A 19,232-nucleotide genomic window follows, 5' to 3' on the forward strand; every position below is an offset into this window, starting at 1 on the left:
CTTACAATTATTGAGATGAAAAGGATGGTTATGTTCATTAATATAAAAAATGGTTTTGATATATCTTTGTCACTCTTGTAAATGACTTGTAGGGACTAAATTTAAGTGATCAGAAATATGATGTTTCTTGTTTTTTTTTATCAAGCGACAGAGTAAATTCTTGCTTTCCAACTTGGCAGTAAGGCAAAAACTATTTGAAAGAAAACATAGTTGAAAGCAGAGATAGTAAATGAGGTTTTGGTCAAGGTTACGTTGTATGAAAATGGGGAAAGAGGAAGGTGAGTTAAGGAATGGGATATGGAGAAGATGATAGGTGTGTGTGTGTGTGGGAGGGAGATGTATGTGTAAATGCAGGTGAAATGGTTATGATCAGTTGTTGAGGTGGTGTAAATGCTTAGCCGTCGATGGGTTTATTGCCGTCGGGGAGTGGAACGGTCTCCTCTCTCTCATTGTCCAGATTCTAATCATCAACTTTAATCACTCTCAAAATTTAAAGGTACAATATATTAATTTGATTTCTACTAAAAGATAATGGTAAGTTGACTCTTCAGTTAATGTCTTTAATTCATTACTTATTTTGATGTTTTCCATTGATTTAATAGGAAAACAAGTAGAATGTTTGATTGAATTTATCTTCTTAAAAGAAATACATTAAAATAAATTTAAATGAACTTATCACATAATTTTAAACAGTATATGGTTGGGGAATTGACAAAAATAGGCCAAAAATGGGGTAGAAATAGAGTTTTAGGATTGATTGTAAAAAAGTTGAGATTTAGGATAAATTGGAGGTGAAATGACGAAAATACCCTCTTTTAATTTCAATTCACATTTGCTCTTCTCTTCTTTTCCAACCCCTCTCTCTCTCTCTTCAATGTCATTCACCTGAAGAAAAAAAACAGAATTTCGAAGGCAGCCTTTTCTCCTCTCCTCATAGATTACGTAAAGGGAAAAAAAAAAAAGAATCCTTCTCTTGCAGTCTCATAGATTACGTAAAGAAAAAAGAAGCATTTCTCCTCCTTCTCATAGATTATGTAAAGGAAAAGAAAAAAAGAAAAACTCATTTGCGATTCTTCTCCTCTCTCAAAAGTTTGTCAACTTTCCGCTTTACTCCGGTGTCGTTCATCATCTACTCCGGCGAACATCTCACGCATTGTGGTTTGTTTTAATTTTTAAATCCGAATCTGAATTGTGTTGTGTTATATGTATATATATTTTTGCATCTTAAATGTATAAATCAAATATTATTTTTATTGTTTCAAGTTGATTTAGGGTTGATTTAAGGTTGCTTTATAGATGTTTCAAATGATGTTAGCAATTTATCATTATTATTATTTTATCTCGCAAACATCTGGTAGACATCTCGCAAACATCTCGCAGACATCTTGCAGGTTCTTAAATTGAAATGTTTAATCTGAAATGAATTGATTTAGGGTGACTTTTAGCTATTGTTTTTTGTATCTCGCAATATCCTAAACATTTTGTAGCTGTCAATATCGTAAACATGTAGGGTGTGACTATGCACGTTTTATTTAGTATTTACCTACTGTTTTTTAATAAACTTTGTTTATGTGATATGTCAAATGCTAACTTCAAATCATTTTTTGCAGCAATTGAAAAGTATAAGGTGGTTTAAGGATGTCACATATTCCCATGTTAGTGCGTTACGGTGGTATGTGGGATGAGAGGCGAAGAAAATACGAAGGAGGCATGTTAAAAGGCATCGTTGTCAGTAAAGAAATAACACATAAAGATTTACAGGCAGAATTATATGACCTTGCAGAAGTTGACCCTTCAAAGTTCGACGTAATGATAAGATGCATATATGAGATAAAAGTGGAACACGAAGCTCCTACATTTGAGTTAAGCAATGACCGTGATTTGAAGTTTTATCTTCTTAGTGAAAATCCATTAAAGGTCCCTTTATACGTCTCATTTGAGCCTAAAAGTAATCAAAGCAAAAAAGTGTTAAGCAAAGATTACAATTCAGTATCTGGCAGCAACCAAGCTCATAACTTAAACCCTCATCCTCCAATTGTAATGGATACATTAAATGAGAATGAAGTCATGTTCGTGAAGTTGAAGTTGGCTTGTGTGATAACGTGATAGGGACCACTTCGGCTATATGGGAATCATATGAGTCATATGATTCGAAAGATGAGACTTTTACATGGGAGCCAGTAGAGATGAATAGTGAATCATTTGACATCCCACAACATAGAGATGGTCCTACAAAAGATTGCAAAGGAAAATCTAAAGTTCGTTACAGCTCTTCTAGCCAAAAGTTGAAGACAGACATGAATGATTGGTCCGAAGAAAGCTCTACAAGTGAGGAGTTTGATGTAGGACAAATATTTTTTTCCAAAAAAGATTTGTCAATGAGATTAAGTGTCTTGGCAATGAAAAAAAATTTTCAGTTTGTAGTAAAAAAGTCTACAAAAGAGGTTCTCTTTGTTAGATGCATTGACAACAAGTGTGGTTGGAGACTGCGAGCGATGAGATTGAAGGATTCAAATATATTTAAGATTAAAAAGTATGTCAAAGTTCATTCGTGTTCTCTTGACGTTTTGAATCGTGACCATAGGCAAGCAAAATCTTGGGTTGTTGGAGAATTAATAAAGTCAAAGTTCAAGGGAGTCGGTCGTCTATACAAACCACGTGATATCATAGAAGACATGAGGCAAGACTATGGCATAAATATGAGTTATGAAAAAGCATGGCGCGCTAGAGAAAATGCGTATGAACGAGTGCGCGGGTGTCCTGAAGAGTCATATAATCTATTGCTTAGATATGGTGAAGCTCTCAAACTTGCAAATGTAGGTACAATATTTCACATGGAACTTGAAGATAATCGTTTCTTCAAATATCTTTTTATGGCTGTTGGTCCATGTGTTCGAGGATTCTTAAACTGCATTAGACCGGTTATAGTCATGGATGGAACATTCCTTAAGAACAAATATCGGGGTCAGTTGATAGTTGCTGTTTGCTTGGATGGTAACAATCAAATTTATCCTCTTGCCTTTGGAGTGGACAGAGAAACAGATGCTTCAATACAGTGGTTCTTAGAGAAATTGAAAGGTGCAATAGGAGAGGTGCCTAATCTAGGCTTCGTGACAGATCGAAAAACATGTTTTTCTAAGTGTATTGCATCGGTTTTTCCCTCCGCATTCCATGGACTTTGTGTCCAACACTTGACTCAAAATTTGAATGATAAATACAAGAATGACACTATAGCTACTTTGTTTTACAATGCATCTAGAACATATCGTGAATCAACGTTCTCAGAAGCGTGGAGAAGTATTCTTGCATTTCCTAATGATTCAGGAAAATATTTAAACGATGTTGGAATAACACGTTGGTCTCGTTTTCACTGTCCAGGAAGACGATATAATATGATGACAACAAATATAGCAGAGTCCATGAATTCTATACTGAAAGAACCTAGAGATTTGCCTATTGCTTCATTCCTTGAACATGTTCGAGCTTTGCTACAACGTTGGTTTTGGGAGCGTCGAGAAGAAGGCATTAAAGTGTTTCAATATAGTCGACAGCATTGATTTTAGGCTTCCACGTTCATTCTCGAGAACCGCTACTCGATATTTGAGTTTTCGAACAACTTCTTTCATCTTAGACTTCCACTTCTTTTTTCTTACTCTTTTTGCAGTCATTGTCATCATTACTAGCTTCTCCTGGTCGTTTTGAATCACCATTTTCTCAGAAACGGTGTTATATGGATGAGTTTTCTCAACAAGTTCCCCTGAAGACATTCTTAGATGCTCCTCCTCTTCAGGCATCATCTCAATTACCACGTTAATTAAGAACTACAAAGTGGAAATGTAGTTAGTTAGTCAAAACATAAAGGAACAAAGTCATGCATTCGGTAAGTTACTGTTTGTTGATACTTACCATTGGTGAGTCAAACACCTGCCTCTGTAGGACATGAGACTTCGGCGATAGTTCGCACACCCACCTCAGCATTCGTGGTATTGCATCGTTGCTTACTTTATGTACACCACATTCAGTGATGGTTGGTATAGACTCATATGCCCAAACCTATTCCATGTTCAACAAAACAAGTTTAGCAAGTGTCCCAAGATATATGTATATATAAATATGTGCATAGGAAGTAAAGTAACATACCTGTAACGCCTGCGGAAATCCCATGACAGTATATTTTGTCTTAGTTGATTTATTCTTTCCCTTGGCATGTTGCATGTCCAAGGCTCGTTTTAAGGCAGAAAGTGTACGTCCAAAAACCAACCCTCCCCAATCGTAATTGTTAAATGTGGTCCAATCATCTGCAATCCTAAATAAAGTTCGGTCCACTTTCGTCCGCCTATCTTTTCCTAACAATGACATCTCTATAAAGTAAACTAGAGCTAATTTAACTATGTCATCGTCATCGTCATCCCCTCGTATTCCACAAATGTGTCCTCTAAGTCACTTATATAAATACACTTTTTTGTTCGAAGAACTTCTCCAACAACCTACTATTCCCAACCAAATCAATAGGCTCTGGTTGAGAACTCCATAGACCCGTCATCATATTAAATTCTCTCCTTCCAAAACTGCACACGACTTCCCCTTCTTGAAACTTATGTGATCAACCCTTTCATCTTCCACCTCCCTTAACAATAAGTAGTGGATGAGCGGCCCATTAAAGATTATATTCAGATCCAAAAAGTGGCCGAACTTTGTATTTCTAAATAAGGTTAATTGATCCGGTTTCAATTTAGCCTTTATTGTACGCGTACTGTTTTCTAAATGTGCTAAACTACTTACTATAGACTGAAAATGATGAGCAGGGTCAATCTTGTACATGGGACCGTTAGTTGATGTCGAAGCCATACTGAAACCTGCATAAAAAAAAACTAATTAAATATAATTGCATAAGAGACTTACTTAACATGGATGCACTAGCATCTTGGGACTTCTACTCAAAATTTTGGAAGGTGAGAGATAGGTGCTGATAGGTGAGAGATGATGGAAAACTTCAAGGCAAAGTTGCTAAGTCTAATACAATTGCTAACCCTAAGCCTTAACACCTAGTAGACTAGCTAAACATGCATTCTAAACGGTTTAGGAAGTTTACACTCTTATATTGGGACTTCTACTCAAAATTTTGGAAGGTGAGAGATAGGTGCTGATAGGTGAGAGATGATGGAAAACTTCAAGGCAAAGTTGCTAAGTCTAATACAATTGCTAACCCTATAGCCTTAACACCTAGTAGACTAGCTAAACATGCATTCTAAACGGTTTAGGAAGTTTACACTCTTATATTGGGACTTCTACTCAAAATTTTGGAAGGTGAGAGATAGGTGCTGATAGGTGAGAGATGATGGAAAACTTCAAGGCAAAGTTGCTAAGTCTAATACAATTGCTAACCCTAAGCCTTAACACCTAGTAGACTAGCTAAACATGCATTCTAAACGGTTTAGGAAGTTAACACTCTTATATTGGGACTTCTACTCAAAATTTTGGAAGGTGAGAGATAGGTGCTGATAGGTGTGAGATGATGGAAAAATTCAAGGCAAAGGAAATGGTCTTTCAACAATGCAGCTTATGATAATGTCTTTAGAATACAATCTTTAGAATGCATGTTTAGCACATATCTATTGTACTGGTAACTTTGCAGAGTTTATATGGGATACCAAATATATGTTCGAATTCAAGTTCTAAACTCCAAGGTATGGTTTTTCTATTATTACAGTACATTGCAAAGGAAATGGTTTTTCTTCCTAAAAACAGAATGGCTCCCACGGTTCTCTATGTCTGTGTGCATATGACATGCATTTCTTCTCTAAAATGTGCCAAAAACAAAAAACTCACATCTCAACAGACAACTTAAACAAACAAGATGGAATACTGTAATAATAAATAAGCTACAACAGACTAACTCTAAAAAAAAAACTGAGATTTTATTACTCACTTGACTTCAAAGATGATGGATACGGCACTGCCAATGTAGAGGAGTGGATAAGAAATGGAGAGGTCCGGTGAAAACAAACCTGAAATCGAAATGGATGGAAGTGGAGAAGCGTCCGCCGGAGATGAAGTCGAAAGTAAAACAGAGACTCGTGCAGAAGAAATGGAGACGTTCGGTGAACAAGTTGAAATCGGAAAATATAGCGGAGGGTCGTGGAAGAAATGGATGGAAGTGGAGAAGAAATGGACGAAGAGAAAAACGTTCACCGGAGGCGGGAGAGAGTTGAAGGGGGTAACTGCAAACGCGGGAGAGTTCAAATGCGAGTTTACGTTTTTCTTTTGAACAGTCTTCTGTCTTCGGGTTGAAGAAAAGGAAAAAGAAGAAAAGGAAAAAGAAGAAAAGAGGAAGGAAAATAAAAGAGGGTATTTTCGTCATTTCACCTCCAATTTATCCTAAATCTCAACTTTTTTACAATCAATCCTAAAACTCTATTTCTACCCCATTTTTGGCCTATTTTTGTCAATTCCCCTATATGGTTGAGTATGAACAGTATCTTTTATCTCCTTTAATCATTTTTTGGCTACCAACAACCGTGTTTCTTACTTACTTTTTTCTCCCTGAATTCTAAGACCCATCTTGCAGAGGTTTGCAAAGATCAATTGCATTGTGCTCTCCATATTTGTTAGCACCAATAACATGCAGCTTTCATATCTTCTTTAACAGGATTATCGTGTTTGATACTTCTAATTGCACATCCAATTTTGACCAAGTTCATGCTAAACAAAATAAGACCACCATTATTTTTAATAATGTGAGAGAGTCGAATAAAAATATACAAAACATATTATATATCAACATTATATTCAACCAACCAATGTGACTAGTAATATTTTCTCTAAGAAAAAAAAAATTGATTATAACCAGAAACTGCCAAGTATTTACGTCTTTAATTTGATTTTTTTAAAATAAAAAAATATCTAAAAAATTAGGAAGGAAATATATATCACTTTCATAGCTTGATCTATATTTTTGTCCATATAATTATACTAATTAGTTTAATTTGAGTAGTGACGGGGTTGCAGCGTTTGTTGATTTGAATATGTTGGTTCATTTGATCTTAAGATAACTATTGGTATATTAAAATAATTAATGAATATAAAATTAAATTTGCACAATTTCAGGTATTTATAAATTTTTAAAAGAAGACAGCAGTCAACACCCACCAAAAATTAAAATTTATAGAATTAGTAATATATCATCCATCTTTAAATAGCCCTTTCCATTTAAAACTAGTTAATTAAATTAAATAATGTTCGAAGCATCTGCATTATCACTAAATTACAATAATAATAACAAACACTACTATATTAGTATTATTGTTGTTATTATTCTTACCATTTATATTTTCCAAAATATAAATATATAAAATCATAAATTAAATGGTACGATTTTAACTCATTCATTTAGCTTTTTCTTTTTTATTATTATTATTATTAGCTCTAAATCACTATTAAAAAAAAGTCATTTGGAAGGAATTGGTTTTTCCCTCTAAATTGGTTTTTGATTTATAGGTTTCAAAATGTTGTTACCCTACGTTTTACTTTTATTTGGCTTCAATTTATTCTCTAGGTTTTAAATTGTTGTTATCATATACTTCTTTCCAACTGCATTTAATTGCATAGTTCTTATGGAACGATCGTATAAGTCATTGCATATCTGATCATACCCTTTGTCTTTAGTGTTAGAAATCTAATGCCTGCAAATGAAAGTAAGTATTCAATTAAAAATCAAAGTTGAAAGTGTATAGGTTAAAAGTAAGCTATAATTTATAAATAGTACAAGGAATGAAATATATTTATATTATTTACACAGTAATTTTTAACTAATACACCTTTACCATTAATATTTTATATTATCTTAATTATTTAATATTAAATTTTACTCAGAATTATTTAATATTCTAAATTAATTTATACTTATTAAAACAAAATAAAATAAATAATGTTTAATATATAAATATCTAATTTTTAACCAAATTTGATGTGATAGGGTGCGATCATACCGATCTCATTAGAACTTCGCAATTATGTGTGGTTGAATGAGAGTAGTACTAAGTTGAATAACTAGTTGAAAAGTCATTAGTTTCATCATTTTAAACAAAATTTTAAATGATAGATTAATTAATACAAAAAAAAGTATTAAACAATACCAAATTTAATTCGTATCAACTACATTATTATTCTCTCCAATTATTTAATTTTGTTTTATACCTTTAATAGTAAAACAAAATTAGATATTCAATTAATTATTTACATTGTAAAACACAAATCTTTTTTATTCTAGAAAAAAATCAAAACTCAAACATTAAATTCCATATATTGAAAACATTCATACAATCAAACAATATTTGTGAAATATTTATGATTCAGATAGATAGTTAGGATATATTCCTTTAGCAAAACTCCAAAAAAAACCCCAAAATTGGATTCATCGAAAGTTAATAAATCAAATCTCATTTTGTTTTTTCAAATGTGCCTTTCATCATCTATTCTAATAATTAGTTTGTCACACTTAATAAAAGAAAAAAAGAAAAAAAAAGTTATAAATTGAGAAGCAACTAATTAGTTGAGACCATCAAGAACAAAACTATACTACCACTATATTGGGTAAAGGCCGCAAAGGCAGGCAATACCATGGGAATTGATTGTTTAGCAAAATTAGAAGTTCCTATTATAAAATTGTCCAACGTTGATAAAAAAGATGATGATAGTGATCCTGAAAGCAGAAAATTATGGTTAGAAAGAAGCAAGCAAGTGAGAGATGCTCTTGAAGAATATGGGTGTTTTTTAGGTGAGTATGACGATGATGAGAGTAGCTGCAGTTGTAATTCATCTTCATCACCAAAGCTTAATAGTAATAATTATGAAGAAATTTTCAAGGGATTGAAAGAGCTTTTTGATTTGCCATTAGAAACTAAAATAAAGAATGTTTCTGATAAGCCATACCATGGATTTTTGGACTGTAGAACTCCCTTTGTTCTTCCTCTTCATCAAAGCCTCGGTATTGAAAATGCTTCATCTTACGAAGCTGTTCAGTTTTTTGTCAACCTCTTATGGCCTTCTGGCAATCATCACTTCTGGTAATTATTACTTATGGTATTTGATATTCTTATATGTTTTTTCTTTCTATATAATCTTTGATTTTTTTCTTGTTTTTTTTTTTTTTTTAATTGTTCTTCATCCCATTGATTCATTCATCATATAATATATATTTAAGTTCAATTGTTCTTGTTAAATTAAAGTTCTCTATTTTGGGACTAAATTTATATATATATAAAAAAAAAAAACTCTCTTGATTTTGCTGATCAAAATATTAATTTCTAGCCGTGTGTAAATTATGTTGTTCTTATTTATTTATCATAGAATCTTTACTCTTTTACTGTTTTTCCAGCTAATGTTAGAGTATATTTACATCTTTAATAATTTTTAAACTAAATATACACTCATGATTTTCTATTCTGGAAAATCAATTAAGATCATGTTTAATAACCATTATTTTAAAGTTTGCTTTTAATTTTTTTTTCAAAATTTATTCTTGATTTCTTTCAAATTCTTAACCATGTGATCATTTTCAATTGATACTAAAATAAATATTTAAATTCTTAATCAAAATTTAAAAACAAAAATTAGTTTTTAAAATCTAATTTTTGAGTTTTTCAAAGTGTTGCCAGTAGAAAGTAGACTAAACAATACAGATCAGTGAAGTGAAAGTAGGGTTTGAAAGTTGAATTTTCAAAACAAAACACAATAAAAAGACAAAAAATAGAAAGGAAAAAAAAGAGTTAATATATATATTTGTAAAGAATTTCTCATATGCCATTTTGTAAAATTTTCTTTTATTCCTATGTGGGTTTATTGAATTTGTACATAAATGAAAATAAATTTGTATTTGGACAGTGAAAAATTATTTGCATACTCAAAGAAGATATCAGAGATGGAGCAATTAGTAAAGAGGATGGTATTTGAAAGCTATGGAGTGGGAAAATACTATGATTCTCATATTGCTTCAACCACTTATCTCCTAAGAACAATGAAATATAGAATTCCAAAAATGGGTGAAGAGAATATTGGTGCAGAAGCTCACACTGACAAAAGTTTCTTCACTATTCTTCATCAATTTGATGGAGTCAATGGCTTGCAAATCAAACCAAAAAATTATGATCAATGGCTTGGAGTTCAATTCTCTCCAAATTCCTTCTTGGTCATGGCTGGAGATGCTTGTTTGGTAATTAAATAATATCTTCTTTTTTCTTTTCTTTTCTTTTTTTATATATCTATTTTAATAACATTTTTTTTAGGCTTCAATTCTTTTCTTATGGTTGAATGATATAATATTAAACATTATTTTAAACTTTTGAGTTAATCAGTTATTTAAGACAATATCTGAGTAAGTTGTCCAAAGAGATCATGTATTTAGGCTCCGACAATGTTATTTCCTCTCTCATTAAAATTGATTTTCATTTATTGGGGTCTTCTCATATTAAACCCACAAGTGAAGATAGTGTTGAGTGATATAATATTATTATTAGTTAAATTTATCTTCAGTTACTAGATTAAGTTTTTGGATCAACAGTTACTGACTGCATTAACCAAATTACACTACAAGAAGTTTAAATGTTCAAAACATCAAATCAAATAAAAAGTCAATATAAACAAGTTGAAAGTGTATCATGCAGAATGTTTCCTAATTCAATTCATATTTTGTTTGGATGGTAAGAATTGATAAAGTTGAATCTCATCAATAATATATATATACATTGTTATTTTATGAATTAGGCATGGAGCAATGGGAGAATTCACTCAGCCACTCATAGAGTTATAATTGAGGGAAACAAAGAGAGATATTCAACTGGCCTATTTTCATACCACAAAGGAATTATTGAAATTCCACAAGAATTGGTGGATGAGAAACATCCCTTGAGATTTAACCCTTTTAACCATTATGGATTACTTGGTTATTTTTCCACTGATGATTGTGACAAAATCCCTTCAACTGCCAATGCTTATTGTGGAGTTTGAGACACTTTATAATATGCCAATTGATATTATATATATAAATGTATGCTTTGTTGGTGAAAAATATTAATGAATTTTTATTATAAGCTCACTTACGTCACTAAATAAATAATTATATTTTTCTTATATTGTGGCGAACTTTAATTTTATTTTCAAATAGAATTTTGTAAAGCTTTATAGTTTTGTGTACTCAAATTAATGATATGTTCAAATTAAAGCTTTAGAAGTTCAAAGTAATGATATGTTCTCAAATTAGAACAAGGGGGTGTTAATTATTTCTTTTGAACTAAACTTAATTCAATTAATGAGTTAATTATTTGGTCCACCATATTTTTACTTTGTTTGTACATTAAACTTAACAAAACGAGCATGAATCATATTTTCAATTTATGGTAGGTCAAACAACAATTTGAAGAATATCTCTTTATATATACTCTCTCGTAAAACTCTCTAAAATAAAATATATGCCTATTTTTGGTTCTATACCAATTATATATATCTTGAAGACTTGAACAACAGATATAAACTCAAATAAAATAAATTGGGTTTGAATTTAGCGATTATCTCTCCAACCCTCCCCTTATTTATTTCCTTAATTTAGAGTTAGGTTTTGAAAATTGGTATTTAGTTTTGTAATTTTTTTAGTTTTAGGAGAAGTGACATATTTTAAAATATATCCTTTATCCTTGGTGAACCAACCATTATAAAACCAGCTATGGATTCTCATTTTTCCTAAAACTTTAAAAAAAAAAAAAAAAGTAAATTTATAGTTTTGTTACTTGTTTAATATAATGGTCTAATGTTTATAATTAGCTAGCCATATGTGATTGAAATTTGTAGGTGCTAACTAATTTCATACAAGTCATTTCGTAAATTTATTAGTGTATAAAAGAGTGACGGATCTATAAATTTTATACAGGAGCACCAGACACTATATAATAAATACACTAAAAATGTAAAAATAATATATCGACGTTTCATCTATACTTGAATCTAAATTTTGTTATAATTTTGTTATAATTTTGTTATTTCTTTTGTATTGTATTATACAAATACTTATTAATTAAACTCCATTGATTAATGGGTCGTTTTTAGACAAATATAATCTAAAATATTAGAATAAAAAAATCGAACCAAACAAAACCCACAAACACTCATAGTCATGTTTAATATAATTTGTTTAAGCATTTTGAAAACATTTATTAGATTAAAAAAAATCATGTTCTTATCATTATTCCTTTTCAAATAGAAGGTTCAATCTTCTATCTAGAAAGTAATTGTACCAAAAAATATCTAACAAATTTTACAAAACATACCGATGCGTGGCTAATTCAAATTAAGAACTTTGTTTGATTTGAACTAAGCTGCGTTAGAAAGGGTCATACGTATATGCATTAAGATCAGCAGCAGCAACATACGCCATCCACACAACACTCACAAGTTTCGTAGCAGCAACAACAGCAACACAAAGTAAATAAACTGTATGAATCAAACAAGGAAAGAAAATACTAATTATAATCATGGTAAACTAAACCAACAGACTTAGTGTAGATCAAGGAGAGACTCCAACGTCCTCAACTTTATGATTTTTATATAATACATATAAAATTTTTAAAAAATATAATAACAGTAAATTACTAAAAGTGAAAATAAAATGTAAAGGTAAGTTTTTCTTTTTTAAACTTTTTTTTCTTTCATGGTTGAGTCAAATATTAAGTGAGAGGGTTACCAAATATTATAGCTGTCAATAATTGAGTCATACTCAACTTGGTTGTTAGGTAGGATAATGATAATGTAATATTTAATTTAGAGGTATAACAATTTATACAATTACATCACGAAACAAATATAGATAGCTGATTTAAAATTTATTTGATGTCACAACCTTCACTATTATATTCATTATTATTATTAAGTTTTTTAACTCTATAATTAAGTAGAGATGATATTATTTGTAAAACAAATTCAAACATATTTTAAACTATAATTAAGTGGATGAAATATAAAAGTAAAATTTTTTGCATCAATCAGAAGAGGTATGTTTGGAAGTGATATTTGGAGTAGCTGATTTTAGATGAAGAGATTTATATACAAAAGATTTTGTAGAAATGACTTTTAACCGTTATTTTTTTGTTTGGTTTTTAAACTTTTGGGAGTGATTTGAATTATTAGACGCTTGGTTGTAAACTGATTTTAAAATTTTAAAATTATATTTTATATTTGAAAACTATTTAAACTAATTAATTATAATAATATTTTTTTTATAATTAGTTTTAACATTTGTTTTTAAACATGTTTTTAATTGGCCATTAGCGATTGCTGAAAAACTATAGTTAGAAACGGTGGCCGGTGGTGGTCGGTGATAATTGGTGATTATAGGTTAGCAGGTGGTCGTCGAAGTTGGCCAAACGCTAGTCACTAAAACGTAGTTTTCAACAGTTGAAGCGAAAACAATTGTTGGAAATATGGTCACCCAAAGTTAGCCATCGATAGTCGCATGAAAACAATCATTGAAGATAGTGGTTGGAGAATGGTCACCAAGAAACAATGTTCAAACACTACCAACAACAATTGTAAAAAACAATCACTATAATTTGATTGACGATCATTGCCAAAAAGCAATCACTATAATTTGATCAACACCATTGCCAAAAAACAGCCATTTGAAGTTGGTTGAGGATGATTGTAAAAAAAAAACGATCACTAGAGGTTGGCTGGAAGCGGCTACCGAGAAAATAGTCGCTAGAAGTTGGTTGTCAATGGTCATCGAGAAACGGTTGACAAAAACGTGGTTGAAAGTTGTCTGATGATTGTTGCCAAAACAAAGAGGATTTAAAAATATTTGTCAATGGTAGCTATCAAAAAATGTTTGTCTACAATTGTGTGCGACTGTTGTCTAGAAAATGGTTGGTCGAAGGTTGCTACTGTCAGGTCGCCAGAAAAAAAGTCATCAAAGATTATGGTCAAAGGTGGCTGAGAAACTATTGTTAAAGGATTGTTAAACAATCATTTCCTGAAAAAGGATCATTGGAAGTTATTCAACGACAGTTGCTGAAATGTGATCGCCCAAAATTAATCAATGGTAATGCCAAAATAGGTTGATATAAGGTTGGCAATAGTGGTTGCAGGAAGCTGTTTGACAACTGTCATTAAACAATAGTTGTTGAAAATTGATCAGTGATGATTTCGATAAGTGGTAGTTGGCTGGTAGCAGTTAGGGAAAAAATGGTCGTCAGCAATGGCTAAGAAACAGTAATAGAGATGTGATCAGAAACAGTAATAGAGATGTGATCAGAGGTTGACAGGTAATCGTATCGTCAAAAAACTATATCGAAAATTTGTCAACGACGAACATTGAAAAATGGTCGTCAGGAGTTTACTGGTGATGGTTGTCGGAAAGCGATCGTCGAAAATTTGCTGACAATAGTAGCAAAAAAAATTGAAAGTTGTTTGACGTTGTCGAAATTGTTTAATAAATATCTAATTTTATTAATTTATTTTTAAAATGTTAGAGGGGATTCCCTTACCCTCACAAAAAAAAATCACTTAAAGTCATATTTCAAAAATCAATTTAAAGTGATTTTTTTATTTTTAAAAAATCGGTTGGATAATTACATAAATGTAACAAAATTAAAAAATATTGACAACCGGTGTAATAAAAAATTAAAGCCCAGGAAGTCACCATTGTTTTTTTATAAATTCCAGATTTTCCCTTCGTTGGATTTTAATATTGCGAGACCATTCATCATTTCACTTTTCTTTTTTCTTCTTTGTGATTTATTATTCACCTCTTCATATTATTACTTTTCCTTTTTCATCTTTCCACTTATTCTTGTTTGCTATTTCTTCATTTCCTCTTCAAAAATTTCTTCCTTCTTTATCACCTCTCATCTTCTTTTTCTCTTCTTGGCGCAAGATCTAAACGATATCGGTATATGATCTAAACGATATTGGTATATGATCTAAACGATTGTATATACATTGTTTAAATCCATATCACTAGTAGAGCGTTTAGATTTGATACAAGATCGTTTAGCTAGATTGGGTACATGGGTACAAGATCGTTTATACTGATCGTGTAGCAAAATTGTTTAGACAAGGTATATAGGTACAAGATTGTTTAGGCTGGGTACAAGAGTAGAAGATCGTTTAGGCTAAGTAAACATTGTGATGTTAAAATCACTCCCAAAATTAACCCAACTTTTCACGGTAGGTAGTAATGTAACTCACCCAACATATATATATATATATTATAAGCTAATATATATACTATTATTTCTCTCTTATTTTTCAAAGTCTTATGGCCGGTTTTCTCGGGACAGTGAGTTGAGTTTTGATTGTTTATAGTTAAAATATTTTTAGAGTTTAAGAATATACGTTTAGGAGGAGGCATGAAGTTTTTCATTAAATATGTAAAAAGAAAAGTAAAACTTAACTTTTTTTTTTTTTTTTTTGGGTAAGGATGGGGATGAAACAAAATAACATTTTTCTTTTCTTGATAAAGAAATCAATCTCAAATTTTGGTTATATATAAATATTTGTATATATATGGATAGGAATTTAGAAGAAAGATAAATGGAAATAATATACTTACAAAGCATAGAGGCAGCCCTTATCTTCCCTACGCTTCTGGACATGATCATAGTAGGACATCATCTGTTCTTGAGGTGCTGCTGCTGCTGCTGCTGCTACCGCCATTGCTGCAATTTTCGTTCAACTTCGATCTGAGCTATTGATCATCTGATCATCTATTCAATGCAAAAATGGCCTTTTTTATTTTGGTAGTTTATTATCCTTAAGGGCAAAGCTATGGCTCATGGCCTATCCCAGCTGCTTCATTACTATTTCTGTTTAGCTCATTATTATTCAATGCCCTCTTTAATGTTCAACCACTGCTACCTCTTCTAACTCATTCTTCTCTTTTCAACTGCCTTTTAAATGTTTTCATGTGGCATGTGAACGGTTTTTATTTGGTCCACTCTATGGTTTTGTCGGTTTAGTCTACTGGTTTGCATTTTGGGCCAAATTACACATGCGTAGATGTTGGGCCTTGGGCCCTTCTGTTTCAAATGGGCTGGTTGTGGCTAGCATTAAATGTGCCCAACATAAATAAATAATAATAGCAACATTATAATAAATATATATATACACACACTATATCTTATATCTCTTAATTCTCCACGTCTTTACATTTTTCTCCAACCTTGGTACATCTTCCAACTCCACCAAATACCACTATTTATAGATATTTTAACCAACATAAAATGGATTACATAATAACTAAAAGTGATTTTCTTATAAACACATAACATGAGTGTTGAATGATTAATAGAAAGACCTGTGGCTATATGGCCATCAATCACACTAATAGATATTACATTTTTATATTAATATTCAATTAAACTCACAATACACAACTAACATTGTATATATATAGAGAGGGATTTTAAACAAATATTTTTCTTTTTCTTTCTCAATTTTCTCACTTTCTTCCTCCTATTTTATTGTCTCCCATCTCATCTGATGTATCCATAACTAAACAAAACAATTCAAATTAATATGATGCAATCTATTTCCCCAAAGCAACTATAACAACTAAAAACAACTAGAGGTGAAATTTTAAAATGCATAATAAAAGTCTGTAAGTAGTTTTCAATACAAAGTGATAGATTTCTATTAATATATATATATATATATATATATATATATATATATATATATTATTGTAAAATCTATTATTAGTTATCATTCATTCATTCTAAATAATATAAATTTAGAACTAATAGAATATTTAACTTTTTTTCCTTCTTTCACTTCTTTCACTTTTTTTTTTATATATTTTTTTTAGAGTGCTTATTACATTATTTTGTAAGGATTTCGCTATACAAAATATGAAAAAAGATAGGATACTTACAATCGAAGTCAAAACGGTCAGATTTTTTCTTTTTTGTCGATTAATATTTTAATATTTACTTTTAAAACAGTCTAACTAGAAATTTTAAAGGGATTTGCAAATTTAACCGTTAGATGAAAAATAATTAAGTATATATCAATATTTTAAAAATATTGCAAATATAGCCAAATTTGTCAAATTCTATCCATGATAGAAGTCTATCATTGATAGGTCAGGTTGTAAATATTGGTCTATCATTAATAGATCATACAAATCTGCCAACAATACAACGATAGTTTTGCTATATTTGCAATTTTTTAAATGTCACTATATCCTTAATTATTATTCTTAAAATAGTCCTAAATTATAATTATCCATTTTTAAAAGGCATAGAACTAATTGATTGGATACAATTTGATGAGCCCTATATTTCATCAACTAAACATGTGTCGTTGAATTTTTTACCTACAAAATATATTCAAGATGTATTAATAATGTCAACAATGGAGCTCATGGAAACCACTTTTTTTTTTTAATCTTCAAATTTTGAATAATATTATGTGTGTCTAATGGTTGAGTTTTCAAAATATAACCTTTTAATCTACGACTTTTTAAGAATGTGTATTTCATGATCAATAAATTTTCAAAAGGTACATTTTTAGTTAACAAACACATAGCACGACTAATAGTGGGTCCCTTACTGCGTATAAATTTAATACTCATTCTTTTACATGTTTAATTATACAGGTAAAGGTAAAGGTAAGCTGGCAAATGACAAGAAGTGATTGTGGTTCGCCATAGGAGATAGTTCAGTTTTCTTCCTTATTTTATTTATGTTTTTAGTATTCAATTTTTAAAAATTTTATTTCGGAACCCATGATTATATTTTTAGTATTTTATTATATGGAGCCCAAAGTAGTTATTTTAATTATTTATTTATTTATTTTATTCTCTCTTCATATACTTGATTATTTAATTTAGTCGAATATCTAAAGCAACTCCTTTAATTTTATTATTTTCTTGTATTTCAAAAAAATCTACATTTATTTAAATGGCCATGACTTCAACTTAGTAGGAAAGTTTGGTCGTTACACCTACTTTAGGCATCCGTAGATTGTCTTCTGACGAATTTCTCCCAACTACTCTGTCGACAATTACTTTAAGCATCTCCAGATAATTTGCCGACTCTTTGTGGGGTTTCTGTTGACACTTTTGTGCATTAAGAGATGCCTTTTTTCTTGTAGTGGTAGCAACTTTCTCATAGTCAACCCCTTCTATTTGAGTAGAACATTTTGCTACAAGTCTAGCTTGAAAAGCCTTTACCAGTTGCATCTCTATTTCTCTTACAAATCTATCTACACCTTATATGTCCATGGCTTTGACCCATAGGTCCTTGGTCTACGTCATTCTTGCCAGCTTATAGGACAATGGATCCTTAATAATGATCAGGTTGTGATACAACCCTCCTACTGCATCGAGTCATTCTCAACGGTTGAGAAAGACAAAAGTGACCTGAAGTGCTTGCCTCTTCATTAACTCTTGATGAATAACCTAATTTATCAACAACTCCTGTTAATACTTTTAGTAACTTCATTTAATGCTAGTTTGCTCTATGGCTCATGCTAACAGAAGCTACGTTTGTTGGATCGGTATGGCAACCCTAGAGGGGGGTGAATAGGGTTTAAATAAACTTTTTGACAAATAAAAAGTAAAATCAACTAATTAGATATTTTCTAAAATTTAAATAAAGAACTTTGTAAACTTTGTTAAATAACAAGATTGATAAAAAGATATGAATGGAAGTATGCAATCAAACTCAACCAATAAGAATATGTAACTAAAATTAAATTAAAAAATAATTAGAAAAGAGTTAGAGAAGAAGACACCGTAATTTTATAGTGGTTCGGTTAAACTCAACCTACATCCACTTTCCCAAGCACCTCTTGGGATTTTGATTGAAAATCTTCTTTGGACTCTTTCCACGGATTTGAGCCGAACCGATTCTTGCTCCTTTTTCGGGTTCAAGAGCAAACCCGATCCTTTCCACGGGTTAGGATCCAACCGTTACAATATGTTGAAGTTTTTAAATCACACAAAAGAAAACTCTCTAAAAGAGTGAGTATACAATTTGAAGCTCACAAATTTAATCCTCACAATACAATAAGAAGCTCTCAAGAATAAGATGAAAAGAATAAAAATTGGAAGCTTTAGAGAGAATAACAATGTTGGCTTTTTGCTTGAGGATTGTAAAGATTTTGTGATCTTGTGTAAATGTGAAGTATTTAAAAAGAGAGGAAAGATAAATTCAAAATCATTTGGGTCATTAGATATAAGTAAA

The 19,232-nt window shown here is 30.8% G+C and overlaps 3 protein-coding genes and 1 non-coding gene across 4 annotated transcripts; 2 read left to right on the top strand and 2 right to left on the bottom strand.

Moving 5' to 3' along the window:
- The first annotated feature begins 2,186 nt into the window (after positions 1 to 2,186).
- Positions 2,187 to 3,557, top strand: LOC116402453. Its single transcript, XM_031881702.1, has one exon. It carries the CDS (start codon positions 2,187 to 2,189, stop codon positions 3,555 to 3,557), a length of 1,371 nt encoding a protein of 456 aa, XP_031737562.1.
- A 2-nt stretch (positions 3,558 to 3,559) lies between these two features.
- LOC116402454 lies at positions 3,560 to 6,095 on the bottom strand. Its single transcript, XM_031881703.1, has 6 exons — positions 5,930 to 6,095; positions 4,783 to 4,856; positions 4,141 to 4,149; positions 3,907 to 4,053; positions 3,654 to 3,821; positions 3,560 to 3,589 (listed from the first exon to the last, which is right to left on the bottom strand). Exons 2-6 carry the CDS (start codon positions 4,846 to 4,848, stop codon positions 3,560 to 3,562), a joined length of 420 nt encoding a protein of 139 aa, XP_031737563.1. The 5' UTR covers positions 4,849 to 4,856; positions 5,930 to 6,095.
- Positions 6,096 to 8,401: 2,306 nt separating this feature from the next.
- On the top strand, positions 8,402 to 11,196 carry LOC101221480 (probable 2-oxoglutarate-dependent dioxygenase AOP1). The gene is made up of 3 exons (XM_011653241.2): positions 8,402 to 9,065; positions 9,883 to 10,210; positions 10,762 to 11,196. Exons 1-3 carry the CDS (start codon positions 8,620 to 8,622, stop codon positions 11,002 to 11,004), a joined length of 1,017 nt encoding a protein of 338 aa, XP_011651543.2. The 5' UTR covers positions 8,402 to 8,619; the 3' UTR covers positions 11,005 to 11,196.
- Positions 11,197 to 12,173: 977 nt separating this feature from the next.
- Positions 12,174 to 15,916, bottom strand: LOC105434912. The gene is made up of 2 exons (XR_004215070.1): positions 15,596 to 15,916; positions 12,174 to 12,480 (listed from the first exon to the last, which is right to left on the bottom strand). It is a non-coding gene; the product is annotated as an uncharacterized LOC105434912 (transcript).
- Positions 15,917 to 19,232: the final 3,316 nt, after the last annotated feature.

Source organism: Cucumis sativus, chromosome 3, assembly GCF_000004075.3.
Source record: "Cucumis sativus cultivar 9930 chromosome 3, Cucumber_9930_V3, whole genome shotgun sequence".
Lineage (NCBI taxonomy): Eukaryota > Viridiplantae > Streptophyta > Magnoliopsida > Cucurbitales > Cucurbitaceae > Cucumis > Cucumis sativus.

Excerpts from the sequence above, each read along its gene's own strand:
- LOC101221480 (XM_011653241.2), top strand. The coding sequence starts at position 8,620 with ATGGGAATTGATTGTTTAGCAAAATTAGAAGTTCCTATTATAAAATTG. Across the intron at positions 9,066-9,882 it reads TCTGGCAATCATCACTTCTG|TGAAAAATTATTTGCATACT; the intron begins GTAATTATTACT and ends GTATTTGGACAG. Across the intron at positions 10,211-10,761 it reads TGGCTGGAGATGCTTGTTTG|GCATGGAGCAATGGGAGAAT; the intron begins GTAATTAAATAA and ends TTTATGAATTAG.
- LOC116402453 (XM_031881702.1), top strand. The coding sequence starts at position 2,187 with ATGAATAGTGAATCATTTGACATCCCACAACATAGAGATGGTCCTACA.
- LOC116402454 (XM_031881703.1), bottom strand. The coding sequence starts at position 4,848 with ATGGCTTCGACATCAACTAACGGTCCCATGTACAAGATTGACCCTGCT. Across the intron at positions 3,822-3,906 it reads AGGTGTTTGACTCACCAATG|TTCTTAATTAACGTGGTAAT; the intron begins GTAAGTATCAAC and ends TCCACTTTGTAG. Across the intron at positions 3,590-3,653 it reads TGACAATGACTGCAAAAAGA|CGGTTCTCGAGAATGAACGT; the intron begins GTAAGAAAAAAG and ends AATATCGAGTAG.